This window comes from Morus notabilis, unplaced genomic scaffold (genome assembly GCF_000414095.1).
Source record: "Morus notabilis unplaced genomic scaffold, ASM41409v2 Scaffold650, whole genome shotgun sequence".
In the NCBI taxonomy this organism is placed as follows: Eukaryota; Viridiplantae; Streptophyta; class Magnoliopsida; order Rosales; family Moraceae; genus Morus; species Morus notabilis.
The window spans coordinates 37,440-57,307 of NW_010358427.1; the positions used below are offsets into that span (position 1 = coordinate 37,440).

Consider the following 19,868-nt stretch of genomic DNA (forward strand, 5'->3'; position numbering starts at 1 on the left):
TATGACAAAGACAAAAGGAACCTGTTTGTTCTTTGTCAACTGTACAGTGTACATATCTCCTAATTTATAATATTAATATCGTATCAGATTTGTGGGATTTGCAGATAGCTCAGTGTATCCGCATGTTTTCTTACAATTTAATGATTATGATCCTTAAGTGGTTTGTATCAAAGTGGCCAATATTTAGGGCTTTGATATGCCGTATAATATTAGTCGAGACTCAAAGTAATTGTCATTACCGATAGATGGAAGGGGGAAAGTACTAGAGACATCATACACATACACTTACACACATACACTTACACACATATCACATTTGTAGGTACACATAATGTACGTTATGTATGTATAATGCGTCTATTATATTATTAGTCGATTTACTAGTTACAATTAAATCTCTAGATTGACCTTCCGGTTAATCTACAACAGACTCTATTTTGAGACATAGAGTTCAAATCCCAACCTTCAAATCCAAAAAATAAAAATAATAATAATTAATTGTAAAAGCTCAAAATTAGTCTTCAACGATCCTTTTTTATTAAAAAAAATTAACAAAATTCGAAGTTAAAAATCTTAACAATGTTAATGATGTTTGGTGTCAAAAGTTTTAGCGATCTTTCTTTCTTTTTCTCTCTTTCTATTTTCCCGCTGCCCCTCTACCAGTGTGATCTCCGCTTATTGTCAGAGATAATGAGATATCCATCACCTACGGTGGTGCATTTCAATTTTGAAATTTGATCTTACTAACAATGACCTCGCAACACTTGAAGCGGCCTATTCTAAGCGAGCTCCTCATGGTGTCAAGGAGATCTTGCTGGGAAGATCCAGTCAGCTCCTTGGGGCCGATAACTTGCACGAGGCGAGCTCCTTACGGTGCTGTGAAATCTTATCGTTGCAACAGAATTTTTGTCATTTCTGTGGTGCTCCTGGCCTCACTCCACTTTCTCTTTAGTTGGTTTTCTTTCTTTTTTTTTTTTTTTTTTTTGTGTGATTTTTGTTTAGCATTTTGGTACCGAAATCAGTGGTATCACCGAAGGTTACTTTTGGTAGTGCAGTGGATTGCGGAAAAAATTCATCGACAGCTAGAATTTCCAGTGTTATATCAGACTACCTTCAGTATCATAGTAGGACATTACTGATCAATGGTGGGTTATTGCCAGTTTCCCAGTATGCTGTTGGTAGTGTCTTACAGACATTCTTTTTATTTTACGTGTGTTTTTCATTTTATGTCGAAAATATATCCAAGGGTTGTGGTTGTATTTGTATATGGTCTCCATTTGCCTTAGAAGACGTCAAATGGTGGATAGGGTGAATGTATGGAAACTAATAGCGCCACTACGTAGTGGAATGGATGAAAATGTCGGTGTTGATGGAGTAGTCGAGGTTTTGATTTGTGGATAATATCGACAGAAATGTCGATGTTGACGGATATTTTAGAAAAAAAATAGATACCTTGAAAAAACTTTAAATTTTTTTATTGAAAGTGTACAAAATGCTAAAACAATTAATATTATTTAATTTAAACTACTTCAATAACAAAAATATTACATTTTTTATTAGAATATGAGAGTTATGTTGAATAGTATAGTAAGAAATTATTATAATTATATATGGATTATGATTCAAATATAATTTTACACACTCATTATAAACAAGGTACAATAATTCAATATACTACATAAAAATTAACTACTAATAGTACACACAGACTTAAAGTGCTTTTGTACCAAAACTAGTTTATAGCAGGTTAGAAAGCATTAAGTAGGTTCCGATCTTGATCTAAATAATACATTTGCCAAAATATTATCTTTGAATAATTCTGGGTGTAGTTGTTGATGTTCCACATGTATATTTCTTAATCTCTTCCCATTATTAACCCATAAATTGGATATTGTTGGTTATCGAACTTGATTACTAGTCTTCAAGGATATGTAATTACACTTCAACACTGATCTGTGGTGGAGGATACACTAATATATCATACAAATCATCTTAGTTTTGTACTTTTGAAGTAGATTCTCATGTGGGAACTGTATGGATAGCCATATGAAAATTGCTATGTTCCTAAGCTCGTGGAATCAAAACTCATGGCTATAGAATCCTCATTAGTTTAACTCAATTGAGTCACACCATGTCTTTTTATAAATAGTTTATTTAAAAAGGAAATTTTTTAAAAACTAATTAAGTCACATTTTATTGAAAAAATATGAAAAATGCGCTATAAAATTGATTTTTATTAAAAAAAAATTCCAAGGTTTTTGGACATTTCCAAAAATATCCTAGTTATTTACGGATATTTACATATTTTACGAATTTTTTTAGACATTGTGGATATTTAATAGGCACGCCAAGAAGAATATATCTCCCCTTATATCCATATCGAGATTTTAAAATATGAATAATATCGTGAAAGTGTAGAAGATGTCATGGACATTTTCATCTACGAATAGTGGAGAGCCCCAAGTTCAATATGGCATATCATACCGCACATGGAGTAAAAATAACATATTTTTAAAACCTTCTTCAAGTAAATAATATGTTTATAGATATATTTATTTATTCAGGGAACAAATAATGTATTCACACCTGATAAATAAATATTTACTATTAAATAAGCTATTTGCTTCAATCGATTCAAAAATATGTTAATTTATATAAAAACGTTTCAAAATTGTGGCTTAATTTTTACTCGATGAAATATTGAAGGGATGTACTGACGAAGACGAAATTAAAAAAATAAAAATAAAAAGAGAGAGATGATGATGATGAATGGGAGTACTTTTGAGTTTTTTTATAGGGAACATCTGTTAATAGCATTTACTAATGTCAGTATTAGAATCAAACAATTTCTAAACTCAACAACGTAAAATAAATAAATAATAAATAAAAAAATCGAGAGCTGCATTATTTTGGTAGGGCAGAATTCTCCCATACCAAAAATGAAGCGTAGAAATCTCTCTCTCTCTCTCGACAGAAAAAAGAACTTTAGCTTTCCATATATACATGTGTGTATATTCTTTTTCTTCTCAACGTTTTTTCCATATAATTATAATATTTTGAGGTTCTGTGCTCAATGAATGGTCTTATACGAGGATTGTTTTTCTATTTCTCTCTCCTCTTCTACTTCTTCTTTAATAATGTCCGATTTTAGAAATCTTGGTTTTTAGGTTACGATGAAGATGAAGATAGTGTGTGTGTGTCATGTTTCATGCATTATCTTGGAAATTTCCATGTGGATTTTACTTCCCAAAATATTTTCTTTTTCTTTTTTCTTTTTTTTTTATAAATTTTTGTGACGAGTAAATAATACGAGAAATTGATTTTCTTTCACCAGATACGTACATATATACAAGAGCTAGCCTTTTCTTTCGATGTCTTTGTTTAACCACTGAACCAAAAAAAGAAAAAAAAAATAGGTTTCATGGGACGTATGGTTTGGCAAAATTAATACTTCATTGTCTTTAGAGGGTAAAATTTAAAACTTTAGAATGTGTAATATCTCTACATAAAATTCCAATTATCTAATCTGAATCAGATTTTATTTGCTCGTGTTAAACAATATATACTATATACTCATGATGAATTAAGAGAAGAAGAAACCGATCACATTGGCATTTTGCAGATTGTGGACTTCTGATCGAGAAGATCTAATTCTCGTTATTAAATCACAAAGACAAAAGAGAAATCTCATTAACATATACAGTACTAGGAAACAGAAGCTTATCCAAATTCAGGGTATATACATTACATACCCTCAGTAAATATTTTCTTATCAAAGTACACTTTCATCTACTAATTAATGAGAATCCCATGATCATATTCTTCATTCCGATTTCCGAGTTGATCAAGTTCTTCTGCAATGTTAACAAATGATCCCAACAGGTACATTTTCCACTTACACTCACCAGAATGAAAAAAATCAGAAGCTCTGAAGAAGAAGCCAGGAAACTTTTCTTCACGTGTTGGTAAAATGTACCAGGCAGATATTCCACCCCTCGGTACGGAAAAATGTGTGTTCTTTCTCCAAATTCTTCTTCACCAAATCGCGAAAATGGAAAGTTCAAAAACTTAAACCTGAAGTACTGGGAAATGATAAGATCATAAATGATCATTTGGATTCAAGTGCTGACAGCTCCTTGGGAGTTACCTGGACAGATCTTGAGTAGGAGAGTTTACTCCTTGGTATGTATATTTTCCCCGAAAAAGATTTCATTCTTTTGAAGAAGCTTATTGGGACTAACAAGGAAGTAAGGGATATACAGCGTTTCTATTATGGGAAGTTCTATGGAAATGAGGGAAATCTCAGATTCCTTTTTTTTTAAGAAGTGCGTGAAAAAACTCAAAATTAATCCTCCTATAGCAGTTGGTGTTAAAAGTATAAGACTATTGTTAGTCCACCTTTTAATAACTTAAGCTTTTGGGATGGATTGATAAACTAACATGGTATCAGAGCGTGAGGTCATGAGTTCAAACCTCCATAATTGCACTCTTTATTCCTATTTAAATTGTCATCATGTGTTGGGTCTTTAATATATCTCGGGTTTAAATATTCATGTATTGGGCTTTTCAATTAATTTACCTACACGATTGCCCATTATTCAGCTCACACATGAGAGGGAGTGTTAAAAGTATAAGACTATTGTTAGCCCATCTCCTAATAGCTTAAGCTTTTGGGATGAATTGGTAAATTAACAGTTGGTGAGAAGATATTTATTGGGTGGCGTCATGAGAAGTTGTTTGCGCGATTTTTTTCTCTTGTATCAAAGGATTTGCATGATGCACTGGTTCAGGTATTTTTCTTCTTTTATAGTATTAGAAATCACCATGTTATAAGTAGATGAGTAAATAGTAAAATGTAATGATGTCAAATTGTAATTTTCTTACACTAATGAATAAGAGAAATTTCTCTTTGAACTTGTAACAGTTTAATGATTACTGATGTGTTATGAATAACTGTAATCTGTTGCAGAGTTCCCTTAATTTCTCCAGAGGAAAACTTTCATTTAAAGACTATATATTCACCTTGAGGAATATTGTTGGAATCAAAATACTTGTAAAAGCGGTTGGTATTGGCCAATGCTTACTATTCCCTTACCAATGCTTACTATTCCCTTACCAATGCAGAGGTTATCAAGATTTTAAAAGGGAATTTAAGGTTAAGAAAATCCCAGTTTGAAGAAATCTTCTGGAAAGCAGTTTGGCCTCGCCTATTGGCGAAAGGCTGGCACTCAGAGCGAGTGAAGGATCACAAGACGCTCGGACTAGACCAATCCTTGGTTTTTCTTGTGTATGATGTTCATAAGTTTTCAAGTACACTTGTTAAAGGCGAGCAATACTTTGATTCTGTTACTGATGTTCTTAACAAAGTGGCATCTGAGCCGACGATTCTCGGGTCCCAAAGGAAGCAAGCTCTAGAACCTGGGCGAAAGAAGTTCACGGTTATGGATACTAGTGCTATGCTTGACGAAGCGAAATCGCTCAAGTTCAGAAAAGTCAGGAATTTACCTGCTCAAACTACCAGTGTGGATAATGTAGAAATTTCATCTGAGAAGTCAGAAGACAATGCAGAAAACATCTCTGGAAATGGAACATTTCATGACTCAACTAATGGCCTAGAGCCAGTTATGGAAGCCATGAAAGATCAAGAAAGTCCAGCAAAGAAGCACCTGATTAGTGGAATGAATAATTTAACTAGTAATAACCATGAAAACTCAAACTGCAGAGCTAAAAACAATCTCTCTTTGGAAAGGGACACCATGGAGAGGAATCTACTTGTCATCAATCAAGGAATTCATCAGCTATTAGCTCATTAGGGAAAGGCGATAACAGAGATGGGAGCGACGGGGGCATTGTCCACGATGCTCGATTGGATGGAGAAGTCACTTCAGTAAAGTCTCCACCTCAGAAACATACATTTGGCTTGAACATTCCCTATGTTTCACCAGAAACCGAGACAGACATGACACAAAACAGTTACGGTTCGCGCGAAAAGAGGATACCGATTGACTTGAACATTCCTTGCATAGACAAGTTACAGAACAATGGTGATTCAGACATGAAAAAATCATCATCTCCATCACAAGAAACAAGGCAGAATATTCCTCGGACATTGAATCTGCTAGCTGATAATGTGACTAGTGAAGACAATCAGCCTGTGCTTGACAGTCGAAGGAAAGGCATAAGAGAGCGGCCGATGACGAAAAGAGCCTTGGAAGCACTTGAAGATGAGTTCTCCAACACAAGGACATGGAAAAGGGTTAAAGTCCCTTCACAAAAGAACTCAAAGGCTTGATACAACATAGGATAATGGTGTATGGTTTGTAGTAATAGTAGCTAGAGTGTGGTTTAAATTGGAGCAAGAGAATGGCCAAACCCTGCCTAGCATGAATCATATTAGTATTTTTTTCCCCGGGATTTAAATTCTAGTGTTAATTTTTGTTCTCATTCCATTTGATCTGGCTATTTGTCTTTCCATATCTTGTTGCCAAAAATTTGGAGGTTACTCCTACATTTGGAGTTTTGGTTTTAAATTCTCTTTTGTTGTTCTGTTTTAAAAATTTTTCCCACTTCAATGAATGAATGTACAAAAACTTGTGGCTGCTTCTCTGGTATAATTTTTACCATATTTGTTGGTCTGCTAAAGAAGTCTCTTAAAATATAAACAGAAAACAAAGTGCAAAATGCTAACTAGAAATCCATATCCCATTTGCTTTGCAAACCATGTCGTTTGAATTCTCCTCGGACTTCTTCATCAAAAAAAAAAGGTGTCTTTGACATGGAAAAGAAAGTGGCAACATGTCATCTGCGAATTATAATATATCAATTGACAAACCAAACTCTTCCTCTCGTTTCATCATGAGAACGACTTGTCGTTTATATAGTATTGAATGACGTAAACTTTAGTCGTGTAAAACTTTTTTTTTTTTTTTTTTTTTTGGTGGGGGTGGAGAAAGATTTAACTTGTGGTTGTTCAACTAGAGAAACACATCCTATTTCTTTTTGCTACTGTGAAGGAAGGGAAAATTTTAGGGATTTCCATCCGATTAACTCCGGCAAAGGCACGTCGTTTTAAAAAGAAAGCGGCATATTGATATTGTCATGTTTGGCGTAGCCTTGAATTGAAAACAACACGTCGCTTAAAGACGAGGAAACGACCTGTCGTGTGATCAATAACTTGAAATAACATGTCGATGCTTATGTGATGCATCCGGAACAGGAAACAGTGAAACATGTCTTTTATTTCAAGAAGAAAATTTTAATAATAACAAAATCAGGTCCATCCTAAAACGACAAACGATGTATCGTTTTTGTTTCATTTGGTTTTGCTTGTATACATGCGTGTCGTCTACGAAAATTTTACATCATATAGATTTTTCAAAGCACGTAATAATTTTCGTCTCCTTTATCTCGAATCCAGCTATTCAACAATGAAGAGTATTTGTTAGTTTACCAATTTATCTAAACAATTTAAGTGTAAAGAGGTGAGCTAACGATAGTTTTTATATTTTAACATTCTCTCAATTTTAAATGGGGATAAAAAATACAATTATGAAGGTTTGAACCCAAGACCTCTCGCTTTGATACTATGTTAGTTTATCAATCAATCCCAAAAACTTAAATTATTAAGAAGTGTGTCAATAATAGTTTTTATATTTTAACGAGTACTGATAAATAGTTTTAAAATATTCTACAATAAATTATAAATAATGGACAGCCAATTCATTTTTTCATTTTCCGTTCAAAACAAAAATTTTATTTCTTTTTTTTTTTTTTGTTTCTTCAATAAAATTGACCCAAAAGAATTTTCAAATATCTAAGGTGTGAATATTTACAAGATAACGATTTTTCTTTTATAAGAACTAGGGTTTCAAATTAGCCGAAATTTAGTTTCAATCATATGGTATTTTATGTTTAGTATTAGTTTTTAATGGCTTCTTTTATTTTAGTTAATGCTATTTAATTCCTTTTATTACTTTTCGGATGAGTCAATTCTGATTTGTTAGCTAGTAATATGCCCGTGTTTTTTGGTGGGCTAGTGTAACGGGTTAGTGTTTCCCTTATTTTTAGAGACTAAGTTGTAATATATTTCCTATAGTATGAAGAAAATATGAGTGGTGTGGATGGATTATGAGACATACCAATTATGTATGTTATTTTCTCAAATTTGATTTATGAACTTGAGTTTAGTATATGAGAGAAAATTCTGTAATAAAAAAGTTAAATTTGAATTTTTGTGAAAGAAAATACTGTAATAAAAAGTTTGAATTGTAATTTGAGTTAGGTAAAATAACATGGCAATGTTTGAGTTCCTCAAAAATCATCACATCAAATCATCAATTAAGGTCAAGGCTCCTTAGATATGTCTACATCTATCTTAGTTTTATTGGTTACGGAACGTAACATTTGGTTATAGTCAATTTATAGTACTAACTCATAAATTCTTATCACTGACGCGATTGTTTATAGGTTCGATTAACATGCTAATAGTAAAGAAGTCGCCAAGTTTATGTTGATAACGTTGATCGTCATGGACGTTAATTTGAAAGCGTGGTAGAATGGTATTGGCCAATACGGTTTTTTTATTAGTTTTTGGATATTTTATGTTTAGTTTTTGGCTTTAATTTAGTTTAAGGTTAACGTAATTTAATTCCTTTTATTTTATATTTTGAATGACTCGATTATTTGTTAGAATATGAAATTAGTCATTTGTTATTCCTTTATTTTTCCTTAGTAGCCTGAGTGTTGTTAAGTGGTTACAGGTATAATTTAACGATAATTTCACATCTTATAACTTCACCATGAGGTGGAGAGTTCAGATCTCCCACTTCAAGTTCGAAAAAAAAATCATCTTGTTGGTGGGTTAGTGTGGGTATTTTATATTTTGGGGGATTCAAAATCAATGGTAATCTTTTTTTTTTCTATTTAAGCATATATATATATATATAATTAAAATTTGAGGAGTATGGATGATTTATTTGACATTTGATATTTTAATTTGGAGGTTTGAGTTCTTTGAAAGCCCTATTAATGGAGGTGGAGAATTCCTCAAGATTAGCCCTAAGTCCAAATTTTAGTATGCCTAAAATTGATCAACATTATATATTTGCAGTTTATGTTTGGACGCCTAAATATTATGTGCGGTGGCCGAATTTCTTACTAAATTACTATCTTATGAAAATTTACATCATCAATGCCGTGCTTGGTAATTAATATTTTGTAACAACCAATGGAGAAAGTTGGTGCTTCATGATCACATTGACTACGTAAATTGCTAAAATAGTACCTTATATATTTTTTTGCTTTTATATTTTAATTTAATGTCTATATCAAACTATAGACTATCCTTGTCGTTTATCGTTTATAGCCATATAGCACGTTCACATGAGAAATATATTGATAAAATCAAGAATCATTCGAATACACACACAACACATTATAACATGAGACGTACGTCTTTTCTGTTGAATTTATCTATGGGGTCGCTTTGTTATATGTCAATACTTAGCAAACCCAGTCAAGTGTTAATTAAGAAATAGACAGCATTTATAAACAATATTATAATAAGCGGCTTTGGTCGTCTTAATTAACTAAACAATTCTATCTGTTCATTTGGTTCGGTTTATGTTGTATATGAAAAATGCCGTATAACGTTGGAACATGATTGTCTCGACATTCTTGTGTTGACATTTGCTAGCTTCATAAAAAGCATCGATCTTCATCGATAATTCCCAAGCTACTTTTAAGACGTTTTCTTTGTCTATATGTATATTAGTAGAACTTTTTCAGAGGAAGGAATTAAAGAAAAGCATCTCTTTGTTGAAATTATTTGACTGGAAATTAGAACTTAATTAGCCCATTATTTGGTTTGAATTCATGACTACATTAATTATATATTTAATTAATAACCTGTGTCAATATTGTTGTAATATTATATAATGGCCGGGCTGCTTGTTGTTTCCTGTAATGTTTTTGGAAATTGAAGCATAAAAAAGTTTTTACCGTTTATGCATGCCCTTCTCGTTTAATATTCATGAGATAAGGTTTAAACAAAACGAACAAAACTAAAGAAAACGTATGTAGTACAAGAAAAATTCCAAAAATCGTACCATGTTATAAGATGCAAATTATAATGTGAGTTAACTTAGAATTCAGATTTTTATATAGTTCTTAATTAGTTATACGCTATTGAGCTAAAAAAAAAAAGAGTTTAGACGTTGCAGGCTATTCATATATGTATTGCCATCCAAATCACATATAGGAGGAAAAAACAAGTACATAATTAATTATGAGATATATAGAGTTCGGGTCTGAGAGTGCTCGTGATTATTATCTAGGAAACCCGTTAATATTGGAGTTTTGTGTATGAGTTTTTCCCTTATAATATTTTTATCTTTCTGGGTCTTTACTTAGTTTTTACCTTTGTATTTATTATTCCGATTCCTTAAGTTTTTTTTTTTTTTTTTTTTTTTTTTTAGATTTTTTTTTTTTGAGAATTATGTACTTTAGAGTATAGACTTTATATCTAGTGCTAGTAGATAATCTACGTTCACTGCCGTCCCAAAACATGTACAATATTATATATATATATATATGTAATTCATATTGATCAATAGATTATAGAATATAAAGTTTTTGGATATACATGACAAGAATTGAGTCACCTAAGAGTTAAAAAATTTGGAAAAGATGTAAGTTGACAATTGACACGCACTTCTGTGTGGATATGATGTAGAATTTAGCTTTGAAAGAATTGAAATTAACTAACTATATATACAACTATAAAATTCGCCTAATGCATTTGTTTATCATTATATGCACATAGCTAATGTCGTTATTCACTAATTGTATTGAACCGGACCTAGAAAACAAAGCAGCAACAGGGCATCTTTAATTTTGTGACAGTTATTAATAGTATTGTTTGATATTTTTGTTACAAAAAAACTTTAAATAAAGGACACTTGCTTGTTTGATTGTTCTTGATCGTTTGTATCAAATAAAACAACGAGTTCGGCACCAATTAACACAGCATCCACACTTTTAGTTTGTTTCCTTTTGCTCTGAAATTGAGGATCAGTTTATAATTACCGACGTGTATTGGAATATTATACATGGTAAAAAACAAAGGTAATCTAGTCATGATTGGGGTTTGGTAAGAAAGCATGACATATACAGTATTAAGAGAGACTCATAGATGCTGATTACATTTGAAAAGACTGGCTGTTTCAAATATGGCTGACAATTTTAGATTAACAACTTTAAAGAGATTCTCTCTTAAATTTAAGGTACTGAAATGACAGATTTTTTTTTATCATTAGATTTGCGTTTTTTTTTATGTGATTTTATGCATATAGACCGTTAAATCTACTTAATTTACCCGTAAGTTAGCATATCAGAAAAAATCTCATAACTTTCTCTATTTTTCATGTATATATGTGTATATCTGGTCATAGTAATCTAATATAAGAAAGTTTTAGGTAAATTATACATAGGCCCTATAAAGCTAAAATGAACATGGGTTTTAAACAGTAGATTTTATTATCAATAAGGACTAGTAAAACCAATTGGCGATCTTCATTAACTCCAAAACATATTCGCATGTTTTGGTAATTGTGACACGTAAAGTCCAAATTTTAGATTAAATTTTTATCGTTTATAAGTTTTTAATAATAATTAGGGCATGGATTTCGAGACTAAGTGCAAAGAATTAATATATTGCAGTTGTTCATTTTTTATATGTGCATATATTACGTGTATCTTTTTGCTCATTACAAGAACTTGGACATGAATGGCAATCCATAAGAAAGAATATTCTAGGGAACTAATTAAAGTTGAAGCTTAATTACTACTAATATAAATATTTCAGCATATACAAAGTTATATAACTTCATGCAAAAGTGATGCGAAACAGTGCTATTGTATTGTCTTCATTTATAGGCTTTTTTTCCCCCTGCTGAAGATTTATAAGCTAGCGCCTAAATAGAATATATATACTCCCACTCAGATTAATGATTGTAATAGTACTACTGCTAATATATAATAAAGAAATAAGAACAATTAATATTATTCCAATTATACTTGCCAATAATTTCTTCATCGATCAAATCGCTAATAAATGACACTTTGACCTTGAGGCATCAACTAATTCTTAAGAATCTAATCACTAATAGTCCATTGATTACATATATACATATAAATAAATATGTATAAATTAAAAAAATACAAAATAATTAAAATAAATTTTTTTTTTTTTTTAAAAAAGGAAAAGAAAAGGAAAGAGGGAGAGGGAGGAATAACATAAATGTCAATATATACATATTCTGTGTTAAGAAATTAAGGCAATTTGCCTACCCCTTGTCTCTTATGAATATATATATAAAGGCCAAAGAAGACCAGGTTCCAATGTCTTCTAATTAACTAGTTCTAGGTTGTAGCAGTCTTAGTACTTCTTCTCTTAATTATTCTTCACCTGAAATGAAGGAGATTTCCATGGTTTTTGTCTTCCTCTAGCTAGAGCAGAATTCCTGATTTTCAGTTCACCAAAAAAAACAAGCCCCCACTTCTAGTAGTTAGAGCACCAACAACAGGAAAGAAAGAGAGAAAGAAAGAAAGCAACAACAGATTGTGTCTAGTAAAAGGACAAAATAATTGTAATAATAATTATCTCAAAAATTTTCTCTTGGATAAGATCATCATCATGTCAAATATCACAGGTGAGGAAGGCAGCTTCGCTTCAGGGAACAGTGGGGAAGAAGTTCAACAAGAGACTCAGCAAAAGCAGATACAAAATCATCAATTCCATGGCTCCAATTTATCAGGAATATTACCGTCCGGTGCTAGTGACGGCAACAATTCTTCTTCTCATCCAACGCCGCAACAACAACAGCCGCCTAAGAAGAAAAGAAATCTTCCGGGAACTCCAGGCAAATTCGACCACACCCCTCATCAATCATTTAACTATATATAGTACTTCTAGATCTTAATTGATAGCTTAGAGCTTTCTACTTCATTTAATGTTACATGATTTTTCTTTTTTCATGTTGTGATTTATTTACATGCTCTTCTTATGTAAGAATAGACGCATCCAAGATTTGACTCAGTTAATCAAAAGCATAATAAAAACAAATTAAGAGTTTTCTAAAAATGGGTTATGTTTTACAAGAGGAAAAAAAATGATTAGCGGTTTTGAATAATGGTTGCAAGCAAGAGGAGAGATCAATTATTGCTTTGAGAGATTGCAATAATTGATGAGAAGTACTGTTTGCATGCTTGAATCCACTTTTCAATCTTTCTTTTTGTGGTCAAGTACTGTTTTGTGCTATATGCATGGGGTCACGGAATCCACAGTACATGCAATAATATTATTGAAATTTGGAATGAAATATATATGATCCCTAAGATATAGGCTTTATCAGGTTTGTGTGGTTCGAATTGAGGTGATTTAAACTTTTTTAATAAATTGAACTGTAAAATTTGAAGAGTATTACTAAACACGTATCTAAATATAGATTCAGATTTATATTTTAATTGTTTGATTATAATTTAAACCACACATATACATCATGCAGAGTAATGAATATACATATATAAGACCCTTTTTTTACTACTAAATCTCATTCATAACATGTCGTCAATAATGTCTTATCGTTCCTTTTAGGAAATTATTAATTGATTTATTGCAAATATTATTTTTTTTCTAACTAAATCAGATCCAAATGCTGAGGTGGTTGCCCTATCACCAACAACACTAATGGCAACAAACCGTTTTGTGTGTGAGATATGCAACAAAGGGTTCCAAAGGGACCAAAACCTTCAGTTGCATAGAAGAGGACACAATCTTCCATGGAAGCTGAGGCAAAGAACGACGACGGAGACCAAGAAACGGGTCTACATTTGCCCCGAACCGACCTGCGTACACCACAACCCGGCTCGGGCCTTGGGAGACCTAACAGGAATCAAAAAGCATTTCAGCCGAAAGCATGGAGAGAAGAAGTGGAAATGCGACAAGTGCTCCAAGAAATATGCAGTGCAATCTGATTGGAAGGCGCATCAGAAGACCTGTGGCACTAGGGAGTACAAGTGCGATTGTGGGACTATTTTTTCCAGGTTCCAAAATCTGATCATCGGTGCTTGATTTTCTTGGAGCTTAATTTTCCTTTTTTTATCTGATAGATCTTGTTTCTTTTTCTTTTTCTTTTTTATTTTTTTCTGACAGTCCAATACGTTGCATGCATGACTGTTGATATTATGCAATAACTACACATTTAAGGTTTATAAGATGGTACTATATATATAAGGTAGAGATATGGTAGGTGGCTTAGATTTTTTGTTGAACTTTCAACTAGAGGGTGCTATATATTTTTTGTAATAATAAAGGAAATGGCCAACAAATTGATGTACTCTTGTTTTCATAACATTTTGTATAATTGTGTTGGTATTCAGATGTCGTCCTCAATTTTTTGTTTAATTAGACATTAATCAGGAGTTGTCTTCCACTACTATTTTAGCATATTGGCTAAATTATAAGAATTTGACAACATAGTAAATACTAAATACTAAAATTACTTAATCAATTAAATAAATTTTCAAAATAATGTTAGAAACAATTAATTGGACAAAAAAAATTAGGACAACAACAGCTGTGTAAACTTCGGTACCCCTTTATACTTTTTCAAATCACTAAATTACTCCTCTCTCTCTCCCCTTCTGCCTCGAACCTTTTTCTCGCTTTTGTGTCTCCTAGAGTAAAGAGAGAGTGTATCTTCCTTCCACTTTGTCATTCTCGATGTAATTTTAGAATCAAATGCATATGTCTAATATCTAAGAGTATCTTTAATGCAATGTTAAATTAGCGTGTCAACTCTAAATTTTAGAACTTAAATAGAAAAATTACTTTTTAAAATGATGCTACTTTTGATGTTAAATTTATCATCAATAAATTTAGTGTGCATTTGACATTAAATGTATCGTAGGTCAAACTTTAACATTTAATTGTTAATGGTCGGTCTATTTAACATATAAATATTGACCCAATCAAATTATTTTAAAGTCAAAGTTTACTTTACAACTTAGCTTAGTGATTATGACAAAAACTAGATAACATTTGAAAGAGCATTGTATATTGCAGTACAAATGAGAAGCATATCAAATATGTCATTTCCACATCTTTTTATGTGAAATATAGTATCAGCGTTAGCATTAACATTTTGTATTGGAAACGATCTAACCCCACTACTTCACCATGTTTTTGCAGGCGAGACAGCTTTATCACGCATAGGGCCTTTTGCGATGCGTTAGCAGAAGAAAACAACAAAGTAAACCAAGGACTAACAACAAACAACAACGTGGGACCAAATGACTTGCATGTTCAAATGCCTGATCAGCTCATGCCATCCATGCCCATGATGAGTACTACTACTACCACCACAACCGAATTCCTCAACAATACTCCTACTACTTTTGACCCCAAAAGCCCACTCAAACCCGTCCATCCCGGCCAAGATCTCATGCCCCTGCCGTTCAAGTCCATGATCAACATGGCCGCCGCAGGCTCCGGCATGTTCTCGAGCACCTCCCCCGTGCTTTTCGGTAGCCCGAAAAGCATTTCCTCGGCTTCATCAAACCTTCAACTATGCTCCAGCAACTCTCCGGGCTTCACCAATTACCTCCAAGACAGCAAAAACGGCTGCACCGGCCAGTCTCCGGGCTCGGCACACATGTCCGCCACGGCCTTGCTTCAGAAAGCAGCCCAAATGGGCGCCACCGCAAGCAGCAGCACCATGAACTCGCCAATGACGCAAAAGAGCTTTGTCAGCAGCATGGCTGGACCTGATCACCACCTCTCTGCGGGCAACGTGTATGATCATCAGCGTCATCATCAAACAAATCTTGTAGGGATCAATGGTCATGGATTTAGTAATACTAGAAGCAGTACTAACACCACGACTACTCAACAAGAGATGTCACAAATGTTTGATCCTAATACTAGTGGTGGCTCTATGGCGAATCATGATCACAACCTTGGAATAAATATGTATGGTCAAATATTGATGGGTAGTGGCGGTGGTTTGGAATTACAAGAGGAAAATGGTACTAATAATAATAACAATTCTAGTGTAGTACTGCAAGGAAAAGGTGGTCTGGAGAGGAGCCCAAGTACCGGGGCGTCGAGGTTCGGCCGCGGCGGCGGCGATAGGATAGTGGTGGATTTCATGGGGATTGGAGAATCAAGAGGAGCAAGCAGTTTGCATGAACAACAAAGGTTGGATCAGTTGGAAGCAATGAGATCCGTACAACAACAACAGCAAAGGTTGCCAATCATAAATCATATTAATCCATTTCATCAGCATCAGCAGCAGCAACAGCTCTCACATGGGGATTCCATCGAGAGTTGGACTAGGCCTTGATATTGTGATTTGGTTGTGATACTTGGGGGTATAATGGGACTGAAAATTATATAGTTCAAAATTTCCAGTTAACTGAAGTACAGAAGAAAATATGTTCCTGCAGGTTATTCAATTATCAAAGTGCTTTATCTCTTTGAAGCACGTCCTGCTTGGGGCTGGGGTATTTACTTTGAACTTTCCCAAGTTACATTTAAATTCCACCCGCTAAGAACTTTCTAATAATCAAGAGATGATCAGTCATAGTAAAATCATTTGCAATGCATTATTGAACAATACCTAGTGCAAGACGTTGGAGTACTTTTGTTGGAGAATTTTGTATGTAGAGGAAGAAAAGAATGAAAAGAAATCAGAAATCAAGATGGGTTTGAGGCGGAATACTTTTTTTTAAGGTTTTATTTACCCTAATTTTTCAAAGTTTATTAATGAGTTTTAATGACAAATTACTCCTAAGATACAACAAACTCTTGAACACAATATCTAGCAATAATATTGTGTTCCAGAATAAGTATAAAGTCTGTAAAATTTCTAGAGAATTAATAAAAATAAAGGTGTCATTTCATAAATGAACACATCTTCTTCAAACATCACAATCATTCACATAAATGTATATTTTCAATGTAAAGGTATCTCTTCATGGATTAATACATCTATTACAACAGTTATATCTATTGCTAATAAGTGTTCAGATATGTGTAAAAACATATCACCAATGGATGAAATAGTTCGAAACATTTCAAATTACAAATCACACACAAAACACATTTTTTCTATAAAGAAACCCCGCTGCAGCGGATAAAACATCCGTTGTAGCGAGTTTGGCAGCAAAATTGATGTAGCAGAGGCGCTGCAGTGCGCAGTATAGGTTTGACAGCGTAGACATCACCATTTGGTGTTGTCTCATCCGTTGCAACGCAATAAACGCGCTGCGGCGGATTTTTTTTCTCTAAACTGTTGATATGCGTGTTTTAACAGTCTAAAAAATGTGTGATCTAAATTAAGAGATATATTACAATCTCTCTAATAACTTTTGATAATGAATTTAGTTAGAAGTTGAATGCTTTGGGTTATTAGCTCGAACTATGCATTCTACAAGGGCGCGTCTGCTTAACAATAAAGGGAAAAAAAAAAAAGAAGATTCATACTATTTCTCATCTTATCATGTATTTATTTATAAAGTTAGAAATGAGAGTTTAGTAGGTTTCACAAAATATAAGAATTAAGAAATGAGTGTAGAGAATGTTACTGTCTGCAAATTCCTAATTATTTGATCATTTAAAAGAACATTACAGTAATTATATCGATAAGATAACTAACTTTAACTTAAATAAACTTTAAAGAGGGATTTTGATTGTTTCTCATTCTACCATCTAATAAATAAGTAAACACTAAAATAAAATCAATGATCTCTATTTTTCTTTTACTTGTATTTCCAATCTTATTACCTTTCAAGAGAAATTATAGTAAATAGCATATTTTTGAAATTAAATTAAGTGAATAGCATATTTTTAAACTTTTTAAAATAAATAGTAGCATAAGTGGTAAATGAATCATTTACTGTGTAAATGATTCAACTACGATTGGTAAAAAAATAACTTATTCGTAAAAAATCTTAAAATCTTTATTTACTTGAAATAAAAAATCTTTTTACCAATCATATAAAGAAAATTTACATGAAAATTTTTTTTTTACTAACCGTTAATGAACTATTTGCACAATAAATGATTCATTTATCATGTAAACTATTATTTATTCTAAATAGTATTAAAATATGTTATTTATTTAATTTAATTTCATAATTTACTATTTACTATATTCTCTTGCCTTTCAATTATATTCTTTTACAATCTGGTAAACACACTCAAAAGCTAACGTTTCATTCCACTATTAAATTTGGCTTTTTTAGAGCTTGTGCAAAGTTAATTTCCCAATTAAGTGACACAATTTTTTGAAATGAAAAAGGAGAAAATCTCCGCAATGTAGCTGCAGAAGGGAGGATGAAGTCAAAAGCCAAGAAAAAAACCAAGGGAGTCAAACATATTTTGGAAGGGATGTAAAAGTTAATAGTATAAATTTTGGGTATAGAAATTTAGTATATTTTACATAAACAAAAAAAAAATCAATCTTCAAAATGCCTCCACGTCCGTTTTCTTCCCCAAAACAGTCATATTGACGTGATTCTAATTTCCTATCATATGTTTCTAATAATTGTTATTTGCTGTAATTCTCAATTTTTTTTTCTTTGAGTACTAAACCTGTTAATTATTTGTTATTACAACCAATTTCAAATCCTGTTATTTATTGCAATACGTGACAAGAATTTATAATTTTTAGTTGAAATTTAATAAAATTTTAAAATATTTACAAATACAGCAAAAATAACATAACAATTATCACAATGATAACGACATTAATCATTATTTTAAAAACTTCGCTATATCTAAACTTTACTATTTGAAGTTTTCTACGTGTAAAGAATGTATACTATATGGGCCGCACAAAGTGCATACCACATGCCCATTAGAAAAGAGGGTCCATTACTTATGGACCAGGCCGCAACAACCGACAAGCACCCGTACCCGCTAGAAACGGGTTCGAAGGGTAAATTTGTAATTTAAGATGAACCTTTTACATCGTCTACAACTCGGCAGCCAAGCCAAGAATTACAAAGCCCTAACCCTAATTGGGACGCTGCTTCTATATAAACACAATTTCAGCCTTACAAACACATGAATTCAAAGATAGTCTTTTCCCCTCTCTTGATCACCTTTCGTTGTTATTGTTTTCGATTGTCGTTGAATCTAAAGTTTTTTGTTTGGTTATTCTTTTTATTCATCAAGAGATTTGAGGCAGTGATGTTGATAAACTACCTATTTTCTGAGGGAAATTCTAATCTTTTCCCTTTTGATTACAAAAACACCAATGGATCCTTCTGAGCCCTCAATCTCTTTCTCCTTTCAAGATTCTTTTTTTAAAATTCTTTCTTACTCTGATTGTTTTTTTCTTTTGTGTGTTGTTTATTTGTTTGATTCAGTATTTGTTTTAATATGGTTGTGGCCATTGAGATGATGATGCATTGTTCCGAAATTACATGGTGTTGACTAAAAATGTTCAGACTACAATTATCTGATCAATGGTTCCTAAGATTTTTCTCTTTTTTTTTTTTTTAGAATTTTTTGTCTTTTTTTCTTCATTGGGTGTTTATGACTCTGAACTAAGTGAATTTTGGATTAAATGTATTTGCTTTAACTAATTACTTTTCCTCTTCAGCTCGTTTTTTTTTTATGTCTTCTAATGTTTAAACGGATTTTTCTTTGCGTTTTCTACCTTTCTAGCTCGTCGAACGTCTTGACAACTTTCATTGATTTTTTTTTTTTTGGGTCGTTGGAGCTCAAATTTATGAAAGAATTTCATTGGTGTTTTAAACAAACATGACTGAATTCTTTTTTTTTTTTTTGGCCGTTGGAG

General features: G+C 32.4%; 2 protein-coding genes and 2 non-coding genes across 4 annotated transcripts; all 4 read left to right on the forward strand.

Annotated features, from left to right (window-relative positions):
- The first annotated feature begins 749 nt into the window (after positions 1–749).
- Positions 750–6,292, forward strand: LOC21392405. Its single transcript, XM_024161957.1, has 4 exons — positions 750–873; positions 1,023–1,178; positions 5,125–5,694; positions 5,799–6,292. Exons 1-4 carry the CDS (start codon positions 750–752, stop codon positions 6,290–6,292), a joined length of 1,344 nt encoding a protein of 447 aa, XP_024017725.1.
- A 6,059-nt stretch (positions 6,293–12,351) lies between these two features.
- Positions 12,352–16,771, forward strand: LOC21392407 (protein indeterminate-domain 2). Its single transcript, XM_010092483.2, has 3 exons — positions 12,352–12,920; positions 13,707–14,103; positions 15,251–16,771. Exons 1-3 carry the CDS (start codon positions 12,695–12,697, stop codon positions 16,401–16,403), a joined length of 1,776 nt encoding a protein of 591 aa, XP_010090785.2. The 5' UTR covers positions 12,352–12,694; the 3' UTR covers positions 16,404–16,771.
- A 2,472-nt stretch (positions 16,772–19,243) lies between these two features.
- Positions 19,244–19,344, forward strand: LOC112090503. The gene has a single exon (XR_002901674.1). It is a non-coding gene; the product is annotated as a small nucleolar RNA R41 (small nucleolar RNA).
- A 114-nt stretch (positions 19,345–19,458) lies between these two features.
- LOC112090504 lies at positions 19,459–19,536 on the forward strand. Its single transcript, XR_002901675.1, has one exon. It is a non-coding gene; the product is annotated as a small nucleolar RNA Z155 (small nucleolar RNA).
- The last annotated feature ends 332 nt before the right edge of the window (positions 19,537–19,868 follow it).

Excerpts from the sequence above, each read along its gene's own strand:
- LOC21392405 (XM_024161957.1), top strand. The coding sequence starts at position 750 with ATGACCTCGCAACACTTGAAGCGGCCTATTCTAAGCGAGCTCCTCATG. Across the intron at positions 874-1,022 it reads CACGAGGCGAGCTCCTTACG|TGGTATCACCGAAGGTTACT; the intron begins GTGCTGTGAAAT and ends TACCGAAATCAG. Across the intron at positions 1,179-5,124 it reads AGTTTCCCAGTATGCTGTTG|AGGTTATCAAGATTTTAAAA; the intron begins GTAGTGTCTTAC and ends TTACCAATGCAG.
- LOC21392407 (XM_010092483.2), top strand. The coding sequence starts at position 12,695 with ATGTCAAATATCACAGGTGAGGAAGGCAGCTTCGCTTCAGGGAACAGT. Across the intron at positions 12,921-13,706 it reads AAATCTTCCGGGAACTCCAG|ATCCAAATGCTGAGGTGGTT; the intron begins GCAAATTCGACC and ends TAACTAAATCAG. Across the intron at positions 14,104-15,250 it reads TGTGGGACTATTTTTTCCAG|GCGAGACAGCTTTATCACGC; the intron begins GTTCCAAAATCT and ends ATGTTTTTGCAG.